At 41.2% G+C, this 22,186-nt stretch overlaps 1 protein-coding gene across 4 annotated transcripts in view; it reads left to right on the top strand.

Moving 5' to 3' along the window:
- Window positions 1-22,186, top strand: part of SPECC1L (sperm antigen with calponin homology and coiled-coil domains 1 like) — a 108,547-nt gene that overhangs the window by 48,337 nt on the left and 38,024 nt on the right. For all 4 annotated transcript variants that reach the window (XM_058431331.1, XM_032139428.2, XM_032139430.2 and 1 more), the window contains 3 exons: window positions 12,414-12,497; window positions 14,770-14,926; window positions 18,575-18,677. In XM_058431331.1, the coding sequence (XP_058287314.1) occupies window positions 12,414-12,497; window positions 14,770-14,926; window positions 18,575-18,677 (344 nt within the window). The remainder of the gene's footprint in view (window positions 1-12,413; window positions 12,498-14,769; window positions 14,927-18,574; window positions 18,678-22,186) is intronic.

The raw sequence follows: 22,186 nt of genomic DNA on the forward strand, positions 1-22,186 counted from the left end.
ATATTATTGGGCAAAGACTACCGTTTAATTATTTCTGTTACCCTGGCTTTTGTGGGTGGAGAATGGGTGTGGAAAGTCTGTAGGCCAAGGTTATTGAAAACACAGATTAAATGCATTAAGATTCTATTCCTGGCTCTTATTTTATTATCATCTGGTGATGCATCGAACGGTAGTGCCAGCGGCATGGGGGTACATGCCGTCAGTCTGCGTAAAAGCTGGTCTCATTCTCCACTTCAGTCTGTTGTCATGCCTTAGTGGAGCCTGGTTGAGATATTGCAAATACAGGAGAAAGGAAACACACTTAGGTGAATCTATATCACAGTAGCTGATACTGTGATCTTTTATCTTAAACAGTCATTCAAGAAAGGAACCACTCAGAAAACTAAGAACAACTAAATGATTTGTGGCCATAAAAAGCCACTGTGGTTTTCCAAATTGTGATGAGAGTAGGATTTCTGAGCTCTGTCTTGAACTGCTTTTCTTCCTTGGTTGTCTTATTTACTTAGGGATGAATTTAAAAATACAGTGTGTAATTTTCGTTTTAAAAATTTCAGTGTCTTCATTATTGAAGTTTAAAAAGATGCTGCCTCTTGGAGAATGGCGTGAACCTGGGAGGCAGAGCTTGCAGTGAGCCGAGATTGTGCCACTGTACTCCAGCCTAGGGAATAGAGCGAGACTCTGTCTCAAAAAAAAAAAAAAAAAAAAAAAAAGATGCTGCCTCTTGCTCTGCAATAGTTTTTTTAAAAATCTGTTATCCTTTAGCATCATGCACTTGCAGGAAAATGTTTCATACCAGAGAAATCTTACTATAAATGCACTCAATCAAATGTTCTTTTGTTGGTTTTACCAGCAGTTGAATTAAATGGCTAGGGTCATGACTGGTGCCACCTTAGTGAATCTTTGTAGATAGTATATGAATTAGCATTTGTGCCCTAAGCTGAGAAGCACAGATTCTGCTGCCAAGTACATGGATACAGGTAGTTGAAAAGTACACAGTGACCAGATGAGCTCCAGAATGTTAAGCATAAACCTCAGCTGGCTGGTGTAAATGGTTGAGAAGCCTGGGCTTGCCCAGTGTCAGTGTGACCCTGTCACCATGTCTCTCAGCTCAGGCATATAGATATCTTAAGAAGTTGGTTAGTCCAAGTGTAGTTGTGTTCTGTAAGGAAATTCATACCATTATTACCTGTCTAAATTGTGTTACTTGAGGCTACAGATTTTTATAAACTGAATATTTTGAAAAAAAAAAAAAAGATTTATGTTAAGGGTACATACCATAAATTTGTATGAAGTTAGGAGGTTTTACTGGAAAGCCAAACCTTCTGTTTAAAAAGTTCACAGAATTTTCTTTTTTACTCTAAATCAGATTCTGCCTCAGCTTTAGATCTAGCCTTAGGCCATGAAAGTCCCAGGATAAAATAAGATAGAAATCCTACCCTCCTGCACTTTACAGTCTAATTGGATATTTAGTCACCCCCCCTTCTTCTTCCTCTTCCCTGTGGTTCTTGATAAAAATCAGACCTTATTTTTATCAATCTCAGCTCTTATTTTCTCCCCAACATATTATGATGAAAATTTTCAAACATACAGAAAAGTTGCAAGAAGTTGTGCCGTGAATTATCCACTTACAGCCTAGATTCTGTGACATTCTTTTATATTTGCTGTATCACAAAGTAAGTTATAATCACTACCCTTCAGCATGCATATCAGTATTTATGGTGTTCTGTCTCTCTGTGTGTTTCCTTTTGAAATAAGTTTAGACTTAACAAAAATATTAGAGTTCCCTTCCCCCAGCTTTCCTTATAGGAGCATCCTACATAACTGTAGAACAGTTATAAAAAGTAAGAAATTAATATCAGTAAAATATTATTAACTAACCTACAGAATTTATTTGAATTTTACCAGTTTTTCCACTAATGTCCTTTCTTAATTCTAGAATCAAATCGAGGCTCCCACTTTCTATTTAGTTGTCTTATCTCATTAGTCCCCACCAGTCTGCAGCTGCTTCTCACTCTTTCCCTGTCTCACATGACCTCAACACTTTTGAAGAATACTTGTCCGTTATTTTGCAGAATGTCTCTCAGGATGGGCTTGTCTGATATTTTCTTCTGATTTAAGTTGAGTTCATGGGTTTTTTTTGATTCATGGGTTTTTTTTCGTTTTTTGTTTGTTTGTTTTGTTTTTTGAGTTTTTTGAGATAAGGTCTCACTGCGACCTCCGCCTCCTGGGTTCAACTCTTGTGCTTTAGCCTCCCGAGTAGCTGGGATTACAGGCGCGTACCACCACACTCAGCTAATTTTTTTGTATTTTTTGGTAGAGATGGAGTTTCACCATATTGGCCAGGCTAGTCTTGAACTCCTGACCTCAAGTGATCCACCCACCTCGGCCTCCCACAGTGCTAGCATTACAGGCATGAGCCACCATGCCCAGCCTGACTTTATATTTTAATGGAAGGGATACTGCAGAGGTGATGTGTCCTTTTCAAGTTATTTTATCAGGGGTACATGAGATTGACATGTCTTGTTACTTCTGATGTTAAATTAACTTTGTTCACTTGGTTAGGTGATTGGCTGCTAGGAATTAGTAAATATCTTTGTGTTAGTCCATTCTTGGATTGCTATAAAGAAATATATTAAGGCCGGGCACGGTGGCTCACGCTTGTAATCCCAGCACTTTGGGAGGCCGAGGCTGGCGGATCACGAGGTCAGGAGATCGAGACCACAGTGAAACCCCGTCTCTACTAAAAATACAAAAAAATTAGCCGGGCGTGGTGGCGGGCGCCTGTAGTCCCAGCTACTCGGAGAGGCTGAGGCAGGAGAATGGCGTGAACCCGGGAGGCGGAGCTTGCAGTGAGCCGAGATTGCGCCACTGCACTCCAGCCTGGGTGACAGAGCGAGACTCCGTCTCAAAAAAAAAAAAAAAAAAAAAGAAATATATTAGTCTGGGTAATTTATAAAGAAAAGAGGTTTAATTGGCTTACAGTTATGCAGGCTGTATAGGAGGCATGGTGCCAGCATCTGCTCAGCTTCTGGTGAGGCCTCAGGAAGCTTACAGTCATGGTGGAAGGCAAATCAATAGCAGGCATGTCACATGAAGAAAGGGGGAGCATGAGAGAGAGGAGAGAGGTGCCACACACTTTTAAACAACCAGATCTCACAAGGACAGCACCAAGCCATTCATGAGGGATCTGCTCTTATGACCCAGGTACCTCCTACCAGGCCCACCTGCAACACTGGGGCTTACATTTGAGCATGAGATTTGGAGGGGACAGACACCTAGACTGTATCAGTTTTGTTCCTTCTTAAACTTTCTCTCACTGATTTCAGCATTTATTTATGCATTTTGCCCATGACAGTTATTACTGTGGTGTTTCAGTGGTGGTTTTCTATTTCCTCATTCCATCTGTAAGGAATTATTTATATGTATTATTCTATTGACATCATTCATTTGTATTAGTATAGACTCATGGATATTCTTTGGATTATAATCTACTACCATTTTTATTTGTTTTGTTGTCAGGTTATTCCATCAGTGGCTATTGAGAGATCTTTCACATTGACTCCTTGCTCTTTCAATGCACCTTCCCTCCACCCCTGAAGTACTTTCTGGCACCACAAGATGCTCCAGCCTCATCTTGGTTTTTTTTCCTGCACCAGCCCTGGAGTCAACCATTTCTCTAAGGAGTTCTGGTTACTTTTTTTTTTTTTTTGAGACCGAGTCTCACCCTGTCGCTGGAGTGCAATGGTGTGATCTCGGCACTCTGCAACCTGCGCCCCCAGGTTCAAGTGATTCTCCTGTCTCAGCCTCTCAAGTAGCTGGTATTACAGGTGCACGCCACCACGCCTGGCTAATTTTTTTGTATCTTTAGTAGAGACGGCGTTTCACCATGTTGGCCATCTCTTGACCTTGTGATTCACCCATGTCGGCCTCCCATAGTGCTGGGATTACAGGCGTGAGCCACTGCACCTGGCCAAGTTCTGGTTACTTTTATTAGAGAATAGTATTTAGAAACCAAGATCCAGGCCAGGCGCGGTGGCTTATGCCTGTAATCCCAGCACTTTGGGAGGCCGAGGTGGGTGGATCACGAGGTCAAGAGATCCAGACCATCCTGGCGAACATGGTGAAACCCTGTCTCTACTAAAAATACAAAATTAATTAGCTGAGCGTGGTGGTGTGCGCCTGTAGTCCCAGCTACTCAGGAGGCTGAGGCATGAGAATTGCTTGAACCTGGGAGGCAGAGGTTGCAGTGAGCCAGGATTGTGCCACTGCACTCCAGCTTGGCAACAGAGTGAGACTCCATCTCAAAAAAAAAAAAAAAAAAAAAAAGAAACCAAGATCCAGGTGCTAAATGTGCTCATTGCTACTGGGGTTTCACAGCCTTTAGTCCCTCTCTGGATAGAATTATGGAAATTGTACGTATATGTACCAGCCCATGTGTATACACTATCCTATCTGTCTGTGTACCTACCTATCTTATCTATCGAACTATCCACCCACCCACCTACCTACCTACCTATCTACCTATCTTATTTATCTGTCTGTCTGCCTATCTATCAAAAACTGCAAGTTTGTACTGATACCTGACTCCAAGCCATCACCAACGGGTTCGTTCCAGAATTTTCCCTTCCCTTACTTACAGCTTATTTGTTTTGGGGGCGAGAAACCTGGCTCTCATTATCTACAATATATTTATGTATTTGTTCAACCTTAATATACGTATACAAAGTTACTTAAGCCAGTTCCTTTTTCCCTACTCCCTTCAGTTGGTCTGTCATGGTTTCGTAATGCAGTCAGATTAATTTGTCATAGTCTGCATTCTGTTCTCCTCTCCTTCTCTCCCTCCCTCCCCCCATTCTGTTTTTTTTTTTTTAATTTACATACAGTAAAATTTACACTATCTGGTATAAAGTTTTGTGGGTTTTGACAAACACGTAGCCATTTGTCTATCATCATAGTTACACAGTTCTGTACACAAGAGTTCCATCACCCCCAAAATTCCCTCATGCTGCCCTTTTATAGTCAACCCCTACCATACACCCCATTCCCTAGCAACCACTGATACGTTTTTCATCCCTATAGTTGTACCTTTTCTAGACTATCACATAAATCAAATCATACAGCATACAGCTTTTTTTTTTTTTAAGTCTGGCTTCTCTCACTTGGCAGCATCTTTTTATTTTGCTGTTATTGGGCAGAGTGTTTTATAAATAAATGTCAGTTAGATCTAGTTGGTTGTATTGTTCAAGTCTGGGTCTTCTGTATTTACTCATTTCTGTCTGCTCGTTTCTAGGAATTACTGAGAGAATAGTCTTGAACTCTGAAAGTCTAGTTGTGGATTTCTATTTCTCCTTTTAGTTCTATCAGTTTTTACCTCATGTATCTTAAAGTTCTGTTGGTAGATGCATACCCATTTGGGAATGTGTTATGTCTTCTTAGAGGACTAGCCCCTTTATTATTATTATATTTTTTAAATCTCTGATAATATCCCTTATTCTGAAGTCTTTCTTTTCTGATATTGACGTACCTACTCTAACCTTCTGTTAGTGCTTGCATGGTATATCTTTTTCCATCCTTTTAATTTATCTATGTCTTTAGATTTAAAGTAAGTTTCTTGTAGATAGTATATAGTTCAGTCTTTTTTATTCATTCTGACATTTTGTCTTTTAATTGGTGGATTTAGACCATTCTCGTTTAATATGATTATTATTATGGTTAGATTAAAATCTACCACCTTGTCGTGTTTGTATTTGACCCATCTATTCTGCTTCTTTTTCCTTTTTCTGCCTTCTTTTGGGTCCATTGACCATTTGTTATTACTTTGTTTTATCTCCCCTACTAACTTATTTGTATCCATTAAATTCTTTCAGTGGTTGCCTTAGGTTAAGGTTTGTCAGCCTTGCCCTTATTGGCCTCCACATAACTGTTGTGGGGGATTGTTTTGTACATTACAGGAAGTTTAGCAGTATCCCTGCTCTCTACCCACCAGAGTCCCAGTATCACCCCCATCTCCCCAGTTATGACAACCAAAAATGCCTCTAATTTTTGGTTGTCACAACTGGGGGAATAGGGGCGATACTCTAATAATCCCCTGGGGGGCAAATTTGCCCACAGTTGAAAATCAGAGATACAGTTTTCACAGTTTTATTTGTCTAATTTCAGCAGAGAGATGGAAGCTATAAGAGTAAATCAAGTAGGAAATCTTAGCCAATCTTGCATATTGTCTGCCTTTTCCCTTAGAGACTTTGTTTCACTTAATATCATGTTTTCAAGGTTCATCCATTTTGTGGCATGAAACAATTCCTTTTTAAGGCTGAGGCTGGAAACTGGCTCACACCTGTAATCCCAGCACTCAGGGAGGCCAAGGTAAGAAGATTGCTTGAGCCAAGAAGTTAAGACTAGCCTGAGCAACATAGTGAGACTTCATCTCTATAAAAATATAAAATGATATATTAATCCTAGTTATTTTAAATGCTCTATAGATAGTTCCAACATCCATACCACTTGGTTTTATTGATTACTTTGTGTCCTGGTATAGTGAGCTGGGTATGTTGGCTTTTTCTTGGCTTTTTGTATTTTACAATTCTTTATTGAAAACTAGACATCTTACATGGATAGTAGATTGATTTTATGCCTTGAAATGGACACCTCTTTTCTTCTACTTAGGTCTTTAAATGTGGGAGTTTGAGTTAATCTGCTCAGGAGCTGGGCTGGGTTTGAGGTTTGTTGTTGCTGTGATTACCCTCAGGGCAGAACAGGCTTCCAGTTTCTCCAGTAATACTTTGCGTTTAGACTGGGGAATAGTTTTCTAGAGGGCTTTTCTTAATGCCTGTTCCAATTTCAGTTTTAGGCTGTCGTTAGCATTTCATCTCAGACAGAGAGCCTGTCTTACCCTCTTACAATGCTTTCGGCTGAGCTTTCCTATTTATTCATTCACAGAGGGCATATTTTCCTTTATAATATTGGTCACATTTGTAATAGCCATGGACATAGGCCATCTTCAGGTAGGTTTCCATTTCTTTTGAGTATGGTTCATTTTCTTTTTTCTTTGTACATCTAGTAATTTTGAGTTGTGTCTTGGGTGTAAGGATCACATATTGTAGAGGTGATTTTTTTTGTTTTGTTTTGTTTTTTGAGGCAGGGTCTCACTCTGTCACCCAGGTTGGACTGCAGTAGTGTGATCCTCACTCACTGCAGTCTCGACTTCCTGGGCTCAAGCTGTCCTCCCACGTCAGTCCCCCAAGTAGCTAGGGCTACAGGTGTGTACCACCATGTCTGGCTAATGTTTTTGTAGAGATGGAGTCTTGCTGTGTTGCCCAGGCTGGTCTCAAACTCCTGGGCTCATGCTCCTTCTCCGGTGTCAGCTTCCTAGAGTATTGGGATTACAGGTAAGAACCACTGCGCCTGGCTGAGAGGCTTGATTCTATTATATTCCTCTGCAGAATATTGGTTTTTGTTTTAGCAAGCAGTTAACTTGGCTCACCTCAGACTCCAAACTCTCCCTCCAACTGAAATACCTGTTCAATTATTTTGTCCATAATTCAGCTCTTTGGAGCATGAGTACTTGTGGACTTCAGAAGTCAGTGAAGGATTTGGACAGAGTTTATATACAAACTGTTGGCTCTGTTTTCGTGGCTCTCCCTTTCTGGTATTTTCCCCACAGCCTCACTTTCCAGCTGCTATGATTGTCCCAGGATACGTCGTCTAGTTCTTCAAGACAGTAAGACTGGGTTTTCGACCAAATTTTAACTGCCCCACTTGGCCTCACTCAGCAAAAGCTTCTATTTTGAAATCTATTTACCTATAAATTTGATTTGGGAAACAATAAAGGGAAAACTACCTGTAACTATTTATTTCTACAATTAGAATTAACTAGCAGACCTAGTATGCCCATGTTACGTATCTGTCTGAAGTAATCAGAATGTATCTCTGTTTATGTTTATCTGTTTATCTGACCCCTGGATCTCCTCCTCTTGGACTTTGTCAGATGCTGTTAACCTTATGCTCTTGATGGTTTATTTCCTTCTCCTGTATCTTCCACTTTACCTTCTTCACCGGCTAGCTCCTTTCTGTCATTTAGAAATACATCTTTCCTTTGTTAAGAAAAAAAAAAAATCCTCCCTCTCTTGCCCACCAGCTACTATACTTTCTTCCTTACTCTTGCTCAGTTTCTCTCCACATCTTTCCTATCTCCCACTCCCTCCTCAGCACATTCTAATCTTACTTTTGTCCCCACCAGTGTATTAATTGCTCTGACCAAGATTACCAGTAACTTCCATGTCACCAAGTGCATTCCCACGCCATCACCTGTGTGCTTACAGTTTCGAAACAAAATATTCACGTCAGACTTTTCTTTTGCACTCTTTCTCTCATTGCCTGGTCCACATCTTTCCCTGGGTATCTCAAAGGGTTCTCAAATTAAATGTGTTCACATCTCTTCCTTCCATAATCCTCCTCACCTTTCTTACCTCTGTATGTGGTACCTCCTTCCTTTTTACCTTCATATCCATCTGTCGGCAAGTCTGTTGATTCTGCTGCATCAAAGAGCCCTTGAATCTGTGTACCTCACATACTCACTGGTACCACCCAAGTCCAAGTCACTATCATCTCTTACCTGCACACTCTAACTCATTGTCCTGTATAAACCGTTACCCCTCTCCAATCTGCTGCAGCCAGAAAAATGCTAACGTGGTAAAACCTCCATTGGCTCCCCTTTGCCAACTAGATAAAGTCCAAATGCCTTACCCTGGAGTTTGCCTGCGTGACTCACCCTTGCCTGAGCTGGCCCCTCTGGCCTACCTTTGAAGGCTTACCTCACTCTGTTCTTCCCCTCCCACTGAACATCACCACAGTGTCCTAGATTTCTTTGGCGGTATGCTAAGCACTCAGTTGGGAACACTCTTTTTCTTCTAAGCTCTCCTTTGCCTGCATAAAGACTATTAATTATCCTTCTAATCTCAACTTTGCTGTCATTTCCTGAGGAGGCCTTTCCTGTTCTCCCCTCAAGACCAGGTCACATTGCCCGCTGTGTTCCCAGAACCCCTGGTACTTGTTTTTTCTTAGCATCCCTCACTCGTAATGACTTTTTGAATGCTTGCTTCTACTCTAGACTCCAAGTTCCATGAGAGCAAGTTTCCTGTCTCCTTTCTTTTTTTCTCTGACCTTTGCACCAAGCCAAGTGCCTGGCAAGTAGTGGACACCTAAATGATTTTTGTTTAATGAATGGATTAAGACAAGAATAGCTTTACATGGCAATAGAATAGAATCTGTTACTGTAAACATAATATCTCCTGCCTGCTACGCTCAATTGTAATACACTAATCCTATTTCCTGAAGAGGGATAAACCGACAGTTTGACATGAACATTTAAGCCAGCCTACTTAGTAGAGTAGTAAATGGACCTGTGTTCTTACTGTGACAAGTGCCTCTGGGCAGATTTGATTCTCACAGTGGAAACACTTCATGAAATGGCAGCAGCCTGGATTGTGGCTGTTAAAATTTAACACAAATAATTTTTAGAAGAATAACCTATTTGGGTTCTCAGTGCGTTTTTGTGTATTTTCAGAAAGTAAGTGCGGGGCTATGACAGGGACAGTCTGTCAAATTGAGGCAGACTTGGATCCTTAACCACGCAGTAAGAAACAGATTCAGCCAGCGTTGGGCACATGTATCAGCAATACATTTCATGAACTTTTTTTTTTTTTTGCAATTGTGCTTATAGTGTGTATTGTAAAAGAGAAAATTAAGGTAACTTAGACAGTTTTCATGTAGGGAATGACCAGGGCTTATGCCTGTGTACATAGCAAGCACCTTGTTTTGATTTATTTGTCTTTTCAACCTTCGTTTTCACTTTCTTAACTTGCTGTGTTCTTCTTTGGGAGACTAAAATTTTTTAGGGAAATAACCACAGTGTCAAAATTATAGAATGGAAAATTTGATTAAATGTAAAACATTGATTTTTGTTTCCTACTATTTCCATGTTCTTTTGACTTTGTTTTGTCTGTCAGATTTTGTGCATAATATACTCTTCCTTTACGGATAAATGCCAACTGCCAACAGAGTTCAGAATTCTGTGATGCTTGCTTATGGGCTGTTTACACAGAGATGATGTTTGTTCAAGAACACTGTAGAGACTCTTAAGCTATATACATCCCATCTTTATTAAGCTCATCCTTCCACTCCCCTAGGCCTCCAAAGTAGTAAATAATTATAACCAAATGTTCCTCATACCCTTAGAAAATAAATTTTAGCCAGACTTGGTGGCTCATGCCTGTAATCCCAGCACTTTGGGAGGCCAAGATGGGAGGATTTCTTTAGCTTAGGAGTTCAAGATTAGCCTGGGCAAGATAGTGAGACCTCATCTCTGCAAAAAATTAGCCAGAAGTGATGGTGCATACCTATAGTCCAAGCCCTTCAAGAGGCTGAGGTGGAGGATCACTTGAGCCTGAGAAGTCAAGGTGGCAGTGAGCCAAGATCACACCAGTGCACTCTAGCCTGGGCAACAGAGCAAGGTCCTGTCTTAAAAATAAATAAATAAATAAATAAATAAATAAATAAATAAATAAATAAATAAATAAATAAAAACTAAAAAGAAGCTGGGTGAAATGGCTCACTCCTGTAATCCCAGCACTTTGGCCGACATGACAAAACCCTGTCTCTACTAAAAATACAAAAACAAGCCTGGTGTGGTGGCAGGGACCTGTAATCCCAGCTACTCAGGAGGCTGAGGCGGGAGAATTGCTTAAACCCAGGAGGCTCAAGAGTTTGAGACCAGCCTGGGCAACATGGTGAAACCTTGTCTCTACAAAAAATACAAAAATTAGTCAGGTGTGGTGGCTCACACCTGTAGTCCCAGCTACTTGGGAGGCTGAGGCAGGAGGATCACTTGAGCCTGGGAGGCAGAGGTTGCAGCAAGCCAAGATTGCACCACTGCACTTCAGCCTGGACAATAGAGAGAAACCCTGTTCCCCCCTCTCCCGCCCCCCCCCACAAAAAAAACAAAAAACGAGAGAGAGAAGAAGAGGAATAGGAAGGAGGAGGAAAAAGAAGAAGAGAAAAGAAAAGAAATTTTGGAGTGCAGAATATATGTTATCCTTAAGAGATAGCATGATATGCCATTACTTTTGACATCATTATATTTGTAGGAGGGATCATGTTTAAATTGTCAATTCTTAAAAAGGATTGGTGGACATTCATGGCTGAGAGTCTTCATTACATACAAGGTTTGGTGTTTTTCTTAGCCCAGTCACACACCAGACCCTGACCAGAAAGAACAATTCAGGTTGTCCTTGTGACTGCCTCCCTGTGTCCTGGTCTGAAGAGTCTTGTCGGGCTGTAGCCCTAGGTAAGAAGTATGCAGGAAGAGAGTCAGCAGGACAACTCTGGTCTGTGTTTGGCAGGTGCTGGTGGGGAAGCGGGTCCTGGGGAAGTGATGTTCAACTGAGACCTGAAGGATGATCAGGTTAGCCAGGATTAGGAGGGAATAGAGGAGGAGGCGAGGGGACAGCTGGTACCACTGCTCAAGGAACTAAAGGAACTCCCAAGACAGCTTGTGTTTAGAGAACAAGGGAGGAGTAGAACAAGGTGAGGCTGCAAATGGAGATGGTCGAAGCAATATCTGATTGTGTCCTTTCCTGAAGGCTCAAAAATGTTTGATGCTTCCTTGTTGCCCTCAGACTAAAGTCCACATGCCAGGTAATGAAGGTTTTCCTTAATCAGCCTCATCCTCCTTTAAAGCCCCTTTCCCTGCTGTCCTGTTTGTTTTCCACATACCCCATGTTTTAGCCATACTTAGCCTTTATTATTCTCTTAACTTGAATGTGTTTGTACCTTTCTCTGACTGTTGTCGGCTAAAATATAGTTCCCCGCCTCTTTTCAGTAAGGCCCAGCTTAATGTCATTGGTTTTTTCGAAGCCTACCCTGCTGCCTGAAATCAAAGAGAATGTCTTCTCCTCTGTGGTTTGATAATACTTTTGTCATTCTGTTACTCTAATTATCCCATCCTGACTTGTCTATGGTTGTATATATTAATATGTGTAGCTTCCACACTAACTGTAGGCACATGAAGGCAAAGCTTTTATTTAGTTTGTAGCTTAGACCTAGTTGCAGTAGAGAATCTTTGAATTTTGGTGGAATTGCATCAAACAGGTAAGTGGCAGCCTGGGATTCAGAAGTATTCGTCTGTGTGGGGCGTCTCATTCCTAGAGATAAAACATTGAATGGAATGTTCTACTGTGTTCTGTGTATACGTGAGTTGTTTTGGATTAACAGACTACGGGAAATTGTTGAAGTTCCCTGGATTGGGAAGAAGGATGAGCTTCAAGGCTGAAAGCAGTAAAACTCACCTTCTTTGTACCTTTATTACTTTAAAGTTCAGCATCAGATTTCTTTATTGGGATTCTTTCTACTTTGTACAGAGCATCTGTTAAGAACATCTTCAACCAGCCGGCCTGCTTCCCTCCCGAGAGTGCCTGCAATGGAAAGTGCCAAGACCCTCTCAGGTGATGACTTTCATCTGAATTTTTGTTTTATTTGTTGTTTTTTAGAGACAGGATCTCACTATGTTGTCCAGGCTGGTCTCAAACTATCCTCTCACTGGCCTCAAGCTATCCTCTCATCTTGGCCTCCCAAAGTGCTGGGATTACAGGTGTGAGCCACTGTGCCCGGCCTAGCTGTTCTTTAAATCAGTGAGAAGTCCTGTGCTCAGCTAAAATTCCATCCCAAAGCCTTTTTCTGTGTGTGTGTTCTTCAGATTCTTTCTCAATCTGTTTCCTCTATTTTGTATAAAGTTCTGAGAGGTTTTTCATCCAGTTTCCTAGCACACCACTTAAAAGAAACTACTGATTTAAGGACTATAAAGAACTGACATTGAACGAAAAAAACATAATTATAAAATGATGCTAGAAATATATAAGCATGTCATTTGAAGATCATATAACAGGAGAAAATGTTTGTGCCCTCTGGATCTTTAAGGGCATTGCTTTACTAATGCAGAGTTACATTCTGCTTGTGGTTATCCTGAAATCATTGAGAAAATTTTAGCCAATAAAGTGGGGGGTGGGGGTGGGGGTGGGGGTGGGACTGGGGGCGGCAGTTTTTAGTAATCAGGGGAAAACAATTACTGACATGTAACATTGATTGCATTAAATCAGCCCAGGAATGATAGAGTTAATGGCTCCTGCAGATCCACCTTCTTCTGAGGTGAGAAAGAATCTGAGGTCAGGAACTTTGTCGACTATGTGACTTGTCACTGTGCTCAGCCCTGCGTTCTGAGCACCTGGCAATACTCAGTGCTGCCTTTAGAAAGCTGCGGTTATGGATCTGATACCAGTGGCCGAAGTGCCTACTCCCACTGAACAGTTCTCAGAACATTTTGTAATTCTAATAAGCTAGTACAATGTCTTACTATGCCAGACTTCAGAATAGGACTTTTCCAAAAGATTGTTGCTGTTTCCCAGCAGTTGACTTGATATGTTTTGGTTTTCTGTCTTACTGATTTAGTTTTTGTTTTTTGTTTTTTTTTTGAGACAGAGTCTCGCTCTGTCGCCCAGGCTGGAGTGCAGTGGTGCAATCTCGGCTCACTGCAAGCTCCGCCTCCCGAGTTCACGCCATTCTCCTGCCTCAGCCTCTCCGAGTAGCTGGGACTACAGGCGCTCGCCACCACGCCCGGCTAATTTTTTTTTGTATTTTTAGTAGAGACAGGGTTTCACCGTGGTCTCGATCTTCTGACCTCGTGATCCGCCCACCTCGGCCTCCCAAAGTGCTGGGATTACAAGCGTGAGCCACCGCGCCCGGCCTGATTGAGTTTTTTAAAATGTGCCCTGAGGCCAGTTGCGGTGGCTCATGCCTGTAATCCCAGCACTTTGGGAGGCCTAGGTGGGTGGATCACCTGAGGTCAGGAGTTCGAGACCAGCCTGGCCAACATGGCAAAACCCTGTCTCTACTGAAAATACAAAAATAAGCCTGGCATGGTGGCAGGCGCCTGTAATCCCAGCTAGTCAGGAGGCTGAGGCAGGAGAATCACTTGAACCCAGGAGGCAGAAGTTGCAGTAAGCCAAGATGCGCCACTGCACTCCAGCCTGGGTGACAGAGTGAGACTCCCTCTCAAAAAAAAAAAAAAAGTGCCCTGAGCTAGCATTACATGTAGCCCTGTAATAAAGCATGTCTTTCCTTTCTGTCCCTTTAACAGTGTTTTTGGCTGAATTTAGAAGGGTTGTATTGATTTGAATTGTGTGTGTTGGGCAGGGCTGAGTAGTTACAAGTCTGGTTATAATTAGCCTTTGGTTTTTAGTTGTATTTGTAATTAAACAGATGTTTATGTAGTACTCACTATGTGCTTGGTAGGTACTGTGAGGGTTATAGAGATGGATAAGGCACACTCCTTATCTATAAGGAATATAGAGTTCAGTGCATATTTCAACTATGCCTTTTCACAGTTTTTTTTTTGTTTTTTGTTTTTGAGATGGAGTCTCTCTCTGTCGCCCAGGCTGGAGTGTAGAGTGGTGCAGTCTTGGCTTACTGCAACTTCCACCACCTCAAGTGGTCTGCCTGCCTCAGCCTCCCAAAGTTCTAGGATTATAGGCATGAGCCACCGCGCCTGGCCTCACAGTTTTTTTAATGGAACAATAAGAAATACTTTCCAGTTATCAGTATTAGTTTTTCCTCCTGTATGGTAATATCTGTTGTTTTTGGAATCTTCAGAAAAAAAAAAAATCTCAAGAACTCAGTCTAAAATGTTTTTGCTATAAAGTACATAATGACTATTTCTCACAGTGTCTCGACGAAGTAGTGAAGAAATGAAACGGGACATTTCTGCACAGGAGGGAGCGTCGCCAGCCTCTCTGATGGCTATGGGAACCACGTCTCCACAGCTTTCCCTGTCCTCTTCTCCAACAGCATCTGTGACTCCCACCACCCGAAGCCGAATAAGGTAGAGAACAGTTAATATTCATGCATTTCGTGTGTACCTTTCCTGGCCTTTTGACAGTAAATGATCAAGTTGTAAAATGATGGCATTTGAGCACTGTGACTTTTTTTTTTTTCTGTGTGTTGTTTGCTAATCTTTCTTATATCCGGAATTGGGTAAATGATATAGAAGACACTGACAAAGTAAAAATGATAGTTCCTTTCCCCAAGTAGCTGTATCTTTTTTTTTTAGAGAATGGTTGCGTGCAAAAGGAAGTATTATGAAATTTAGATACTGAGGAATAGGTGGAGTGTTAGGGAAGGCATCCCAGAAGGTTAGAATTTGAGTGGGGCCTTGAAGGTTGTAGACAGGGAGGGCGGGGGGCATGATTGGCAAGGTCAGTAACTTGAGGGAATGCACCAAAGGGATGAGTAAGTGAGGAGTATGGAGGGGGATGCTGTAGGTAGGTGGTTCTATAGATTCAGTAGACTGATACAGAAGGCCAGAGGAAGGTGTACCTACCATATCAAGCAACGGTAGAAGAAAAGATTGACTAGGCAGGGGATGGCAAAGTGATGGAACTTTTTTTTTTTTTTTTTGAGATAGAGCCTCGCTGTCACCCAGGTTGGAGTGCAGTGGCGTGATCTTGGCTCACTGCAGGCTCTGCCCCCCGAGGTTCACGCCATTCTCCTACCTCAGCCTCCCGAATAGCTGGCGAGCAGGTGCCCACCACCTCACCCGGCTAATTTTTTGTATTTTTAGTAGAGACGGGGTTTCACTGTGATAGCCAGGATGGTCTTGATCTCCTGACCTCGTGATCCACCTGCCTCGGCCTCCCAAAGTGTTGGGATTACAGGTGTGAGCCACCATGCCCGGCCTGGAACTTCTTTAAAGTCGCATTGAGTCACTTTGATGTAGTAGAAGCTATAAAGTGGTATAAATAAATTATCATGTCTGGATCAGTGTGATAACAGCGGAAAAGAGAGGTGAAGAGAGGGTTGGACCCAGGAGATTTTTCATAAAGAAAGATGATTTCAGCAACAGATCTTTATAAAAGGAATGCAAGAATGGATGATATCAAATATGGCTGTGTTTGTTTACACTGGGAGTCTGGGAACATGGTGCTACATTAATAATGGATAAAAAGTACATGAAAATCTAAGTTTATATTTTATTCATAGTTCTCTTAGGACTAAGAGATATTAAGAACTTAGGGGGAAAAACAGATGTCAAAAATTTAGCATATGTTGTTTATAGGGATGAAGAAAACTGTAGGCAAGCATTAAGAATAATTAAAGGAAGCAGCCGGGTGTGGTGGCTCACACCTGTAATCCCAGCACTATGGGAGGCCGAGGTGGGCAGATCACTTGAGGTCAGCAGTTCAAGATCAGCCTGGCCAACATGGTGAAGCCCCATCTGTACTAAAAATACAAAAATTAGCCTGATCTGGTTTTGCGCACCTGTAGTCCCATCTACTTGGGAGGCTGAGGCACTAGAATCGCTTGAACCTGGGAGCCAGAGGTTGCAGTGAGCGAGATCGTGCCACTGCACTCCAGCCTGGGCTTCAGAGTGAGACTCTGTCTTAAAAAAAGAGTCTTAAAAAAAGTGACTTTTATGTTGAACCAGACAAGTTTTTGTTTGTTTTTTGTTTTTGGTGTGCCTTTTTGCATCCATTCACATAACTGTGTCATTCTCTTTCCCTGTGGTTTAGCGATAGTATAACAAACTTCTTGGAATCCTTTAAAGCAAGCTTCTCCAACCCGCAGCCCAGGACAGCTTTGAATGCGGCCCAACACAAATTTGTAAACTTTCTTAAAATATTATGAGATTTTTTTTTTTGCAATTTTTTTTGCAATTTTTTTTTTTTTAGCTCATCCGTTATTGTTCATGTCAGCGTATCTTACGTGTGGCCCAAGACAATTCTTCTACTTCCACTGTGGCCCAGGGAAGCCAAAAGATTGGACGTCCCTGCTTTATTTAAAGCAAAGCAGAAATGTTAAAGGCTGGCACACAAATATGTATATTTCCTTCAAGGAGGCAGTCTAACTGCACATAGAAAAGTAGTATTTTTCCTTTTGGTTCTTAGATCAATAAAAATTGGTACTATTTCAAGGCTCCTCTCAATTAGAAAAGCTTCTGTTGTAAATGTGTCCTCTTTGATTTCCTAGCATACTTTGGAGGGTCAATACTAACAGAATAAATATACTGAGGAATACTAAGCTGCTTGTAACATACAAACCTTTAGGATATTTATTGGGCTGCTAAGTTCACAGAACATGGGACTAGAGTCTCCACTTTGCTATAATCACTGAAAAATAGACCAGTCTTTTAAGCACAGGCTACTAGTCAAGCTGCCGGTTACATTACACAGCACTCTCTTTCTCTAGGTATTCCTTGGCGTTCTGTTCCACTTCCAAAGTGTGACCAAAAGGGAAGATACGGTGCAGAATGAGTAGAATTGGAAGTCTCCCCTGCCCCTTCACCAGGGGTGATTGCAAAACCTTTTTTGATTAAAGGTCTGGCCTAAGGCAGGATATTTATTTTGACTACAAGGCAGTTGACAATGCCATAAAGTACCCTACATAGAATTTTTTTTTAAATGAATCATATGTATAGCCACGGAATTTTAACCCCCCAAACTTCTACAGTGGTTTTACTTACTATCATATAGTAAACTCTGAAGTTCCTTGGGATAGGGGCCCTGTGTTGTTCACCTTCAATTGCCTACTGCTTGCACATTGCCTGGCACGATAGTGCTCCATAAGGAGATGTTGAATAAGTGAGTTTACAGAGAAATTCCATTTTTGAGCAAGGCAAAATTCTAACTGCCTAAAGTCAAAAAACGGTGTACAACATAGAACTAAATACATCTGAGATATTTCATGGAAGTTACAACTATTGTTCATGTTTATTGCCATCGTTTGTCTGTTTGCTTCCCCCCATTGTAGACTCCTTGAAGGCAAGAACTGTTATGCCTTAGAATCCTGCACCTTGCATAACCTTACCCTGTATATTTTACAATAAGTAATTTTTTTAAATGATGAGATGATAAAGGACATAAACGGTTATTTTATTTTATTATTATTATTATTATTATTATTATTATTATTATTATTATTTGAGACAGTGCCACTCTTGTTGCCCAGGTTGGAGTGCAATGGCATAATCTCAGCTCACTGCAACCTCCATCTCTAGGGTTCAAGTGATTCTCCTGCTTCAGCCTCCCAAGTAGCTGGGATTACAGACACCCGCCACCATGCCCAGCTAATTTTTATATTTTTATTAGCGATGGGGTGTCACCATGTTGGCCAGGCTAATCTCAAACTCCTGACCTCAGGTGATCTCTCTGCCTCAGGCTCCCAAAGTGTCGGGATTACAGACGTGAGCCACAGTGCCCGGCACATTTTAATTTTAAATACACTTTGTACTGTCTTTGCCACTTTCCACGTGGGTGATTTTTATAGAGTCCCTTTCTTCAGTTAGCAAAGAATTCTGACAACAGTGCATCTATAGGGCCATAAACTAAAAATCAAATGTGTGAAAAACTATGTCTTGCGTTTGTATTGCCTTACCATGTATATTTCCCCTGTTTAAAAATGCAAACTTTAATACTTTTCTCTTATTCTGGTGCCCAAACAAAAAATATTTCAACTTTGGGTTACTTGTTTTCAGAGAAGAAAGGAAAGACCCTCTCTCGGCATTGGCCAGAGAATATGGAGGATCAAAGAGGAACGCCTTGCTGAAGTGGTGTCAGAAGAAAACAGAAGGCTATCAGGTAATCATATGATTCTTTGTCCCATGTGAGTAATTGCCAGACCAACTGCTGGAGTGTCGTAGCTTACTACCTGTCACACATTAGAAATGATAAGTCCTGACCGGGCATGGTGGATCACACCTATAATCCTAACACATTGGGAGGCTGAGGTGGGTGGATCACTTGTGCCCAGGAGTTCAAGCCTGGGCAACATGGCAAAACCCTGTCTCTACAAAAATAAAAATAATAATTAGCTGGCATGGTGGTATGTGCCTGGAGTCCCAGCTACTTGAGAGGCTGAGGTGGGAGGATCACTTGAGCCTGGGAGGCAGAGGCTGCTGTGAGCTGATAAAAGAAGAAATGATGAGTCCTATACAAAATGTTAGGAACACATTCTCAAAGTCCAGCCATAACTTGACTATCACTTGGATGAAGTAAGTTTGTTACCTTTCCACAGTACCCAATATTTCCAATATTACTCATCTGTTGTAGCACTTTCTTACTTAAGTCCAGGTTAAATGCTTTTTTAAAGTTACATTAAATATAGCTTTGGAGAGTGGACTCTAATTCTCTATACAAAAGGGAAACCTGTAGAATTCATCCATTCTGCTAAAAAATACAATTTTGATTTCTGTTGTCCTCACATACAATATTAGTTACAGAGATTCTCCCCAGCTTGTAGCTGGTACTCTTCATTGCATTTCATGCTTTGGCACAAATGCACAGAAGTACAACACAAAAAGGGAATGGAGTTCTATGTTCCTGATCTCTTCACATCAGACCTCATCTCACCAAAATGGCATAAAAGGTGTAGCTACAACATTTGCATACAAATTTCATGCCTTAAGAGGTAATAACATAGTAGAGGAAAAGAAGATCTGCCATTAACAGGTCCCTTTTGGATGAATTTGTACATGACTTTAAGTGATGATCCTCAACTCGTTTAAGATTAAAGAGCCAAGCATATTGCAGTGGACATACAGAAAAGTCATGATAATCATTGAGGATTTACTAAGACTCTCCATGTCTCAGCTTCAAGCCAGTGGCAAGTAAAAAAGAGAAAAGAAAATAATTTAAAAAAAGAATCTCCATGCCAGCTTCCACTGGCTAACAAAGGAGATAAGTAGTGTTGGCAAAGATGTGGAGAAATGGGTAGGCTTATGTTTTGTTGGAGGGGACCTATAAAATGTTGTAACTGCTGTGGAAAGTAGTATGGCAATTCCTCAAAAAAGTAAACAGAATTACCATATGATCTGGCAATTCCACTTCTGGAAAATTCCACTTCTGGGAAAGCAGAGACTTGGAGAAATATTTTAGGCACACGCATTTTTGTGGCAGTGTTATTCACAGTAGCCAAAAAGTGGAAGCAACCCAAGTGTCTATCGATAGATGAATGGATGAACAACCTGTGGTATATAATACAATGGAATACCATTCTTCCTTAAAAAGGAAGAAAATTCTTACACATGCTACAACACGATGCACACTGAAGACATTGTGCTAAATGAAACAAGCCATATACAAAAGGACTAATACTACATGATTCTAATTGTATGGAATACCTAGAGTTAGTAATATTTATAGAGACAAAAAGTAGAATGATGGTTGCCAGGGGCTGGGGGAGGGAAAAAAGAAAGGGGGTGGGTACACAGTTGAGTTTTACAGAATGAAAAAAGTACTGGAGATGGATGGTGGCGATGGTAGCACAATCATATGAATATACTTAATGCCACTGAACTGTGTAATTAAAGATGGTTAAAATGATTTGTTATGTATATTTACCACAATAATAAAACTCCACTGCAAAAAGAAAAAAGTGATTAAGACCAGATAGAAAACCAGCAAGGGAATAGAAGACTTGAATAGTACTGTATACCAACCAGACCTAAAGACATTATACAACACTGCACCCAATAATAGCAGAATACACATTCTTCTCTCGGGTGCACATGGAAGATTGCAGGTTAGGCCATATGTTAGGTCATAAAACTAGTCTCATTAAATTTAAAAAGACTGAAATTGGCCAGATGTGGTGGCTTGTGCCTGTAGTCCCAGTATTTTGGGAGGCCAAGATGAGAGGATCACTTGAGCCCAGTAGTTCGAGACCATCCTGGGCAGCATCAGGAGGCCCTATCTCTACAAAGATTAAAATGAAAGAAATAAGATTGAAAGCATTTAAATTTTCTTCATTTTTTTTCTGATCACAATGAAAGATTAGAAATTAGTAGCTGAAGGAAAATTGGAAAATAAGTGAAAATTAAAGCACACACTCTAAATAACCAGTGGGTCAAAAAATTAATCACAAGGGAAATTAGAAAATACTCTGAGAACAAAAATGAACACAGCATACCAAAATTTATGGGAGGCAGTGAAAGCAGTTCTCAAAGGGATTGACATTGATTGATGGATTGACATTGATTGATCGATTTAGAGACAGAGTCTCATTCTGTCGCCCAGGCTGGAGTGCAGTGGTGTGGCCTTGGTTCACTGCAGGCTCCAGCTCCTGGGCTCAAGTGATTCTCCTGCCTCAGCCTCTTGAGTAGCTGGGATTACAGACATGTGCCATCATGCCCGGCTAATTTTTGTATTTTAGTAGAGACGGGGTTTCGCCATGTTGGCCAGGCTGGTCTTGAACTCCTTACCTCAGATAATCTGCCTGCCTCAGCCTCCGAAATTGTGGGATTACAAGCATGAGCCACCATGCCCGGCCTCAAAGGGAAATTTATAAACACTCACCTTTAGAAAGAAGAAAGATCTCAAAGCAATAATCTAAGTTTCTTCCTTAAGGAAGTAGACCAATAACAGGCTCTGAAAATGAGGCAATAATTAATAGTTTACCAACCAAAAAAAGTCCAAGACCAGATGGATTCACAGCTGAATTCTACCAGAGGTACAAGGAGGAGCTGGTACCATTCCTTCTGAAACTATTCCAATCAATAGAAAAAGAGGGAATCCTCCCTAACTCACTTTATGAGGCCAGCATCATCCTGATACCAAAGCCTGGCAGAGACACAACAAAAAAAGGGAATTTTAGACCAATATCCCTGATGAACATCGATGCAAAAATCCTCAATAAAATACTGGCAAACTGAATCCAGCTGCTGCTTGATCCACCATGATCATGTGGGCTTCATCCCTGGGATGCAAGGCTGGTTCAGCATACGCAAATCAATAAACGTAATCCAGCATATAACCAGAACCAACGACAAAAACCATATGATTATCTCAATAGATGCAGAAAAGGCCTTTGGCAAAATTGAACAACGCTTCATGCTAAAAACTCTCAATAAATTAGGTATTGATGGGACGTATCTCAAAATAATAAGAGCTATCTATGACAAACCCACAACCAATATCATACTGAATGGGCAAAAACTGGAAGCATTCCCTTTGAAAACTGGCACAAGACAGGGATGCCCTCTCTCACCACTCCTATTCAACATAGTGTTGGAAGTTCTGGCCAGGGCAATCAGGCAGGAGAAAGAAATAAAGGGTATTCAATTAGGAAAAGAGGAAGTCAAATTGTCCCT

The sequence above is a fragment of the Hylobates moloch genome, unplaced genomic scaffold, assembly GCF_009828535.3.
Source record: "Hylobates moloch isolate HMO894 unplaced genomic scaffold, HMol_V3 SCAFFOLD_19, whole genome shotgun sequence".
In the NCBI taxonomy this organism is placed as follows: domain Eukaryota; kingdom Metazoa; phylum Chordata; class Mammalia; order Primates; family Hylobatidae; genus Hylobates; species Hylobates moloch.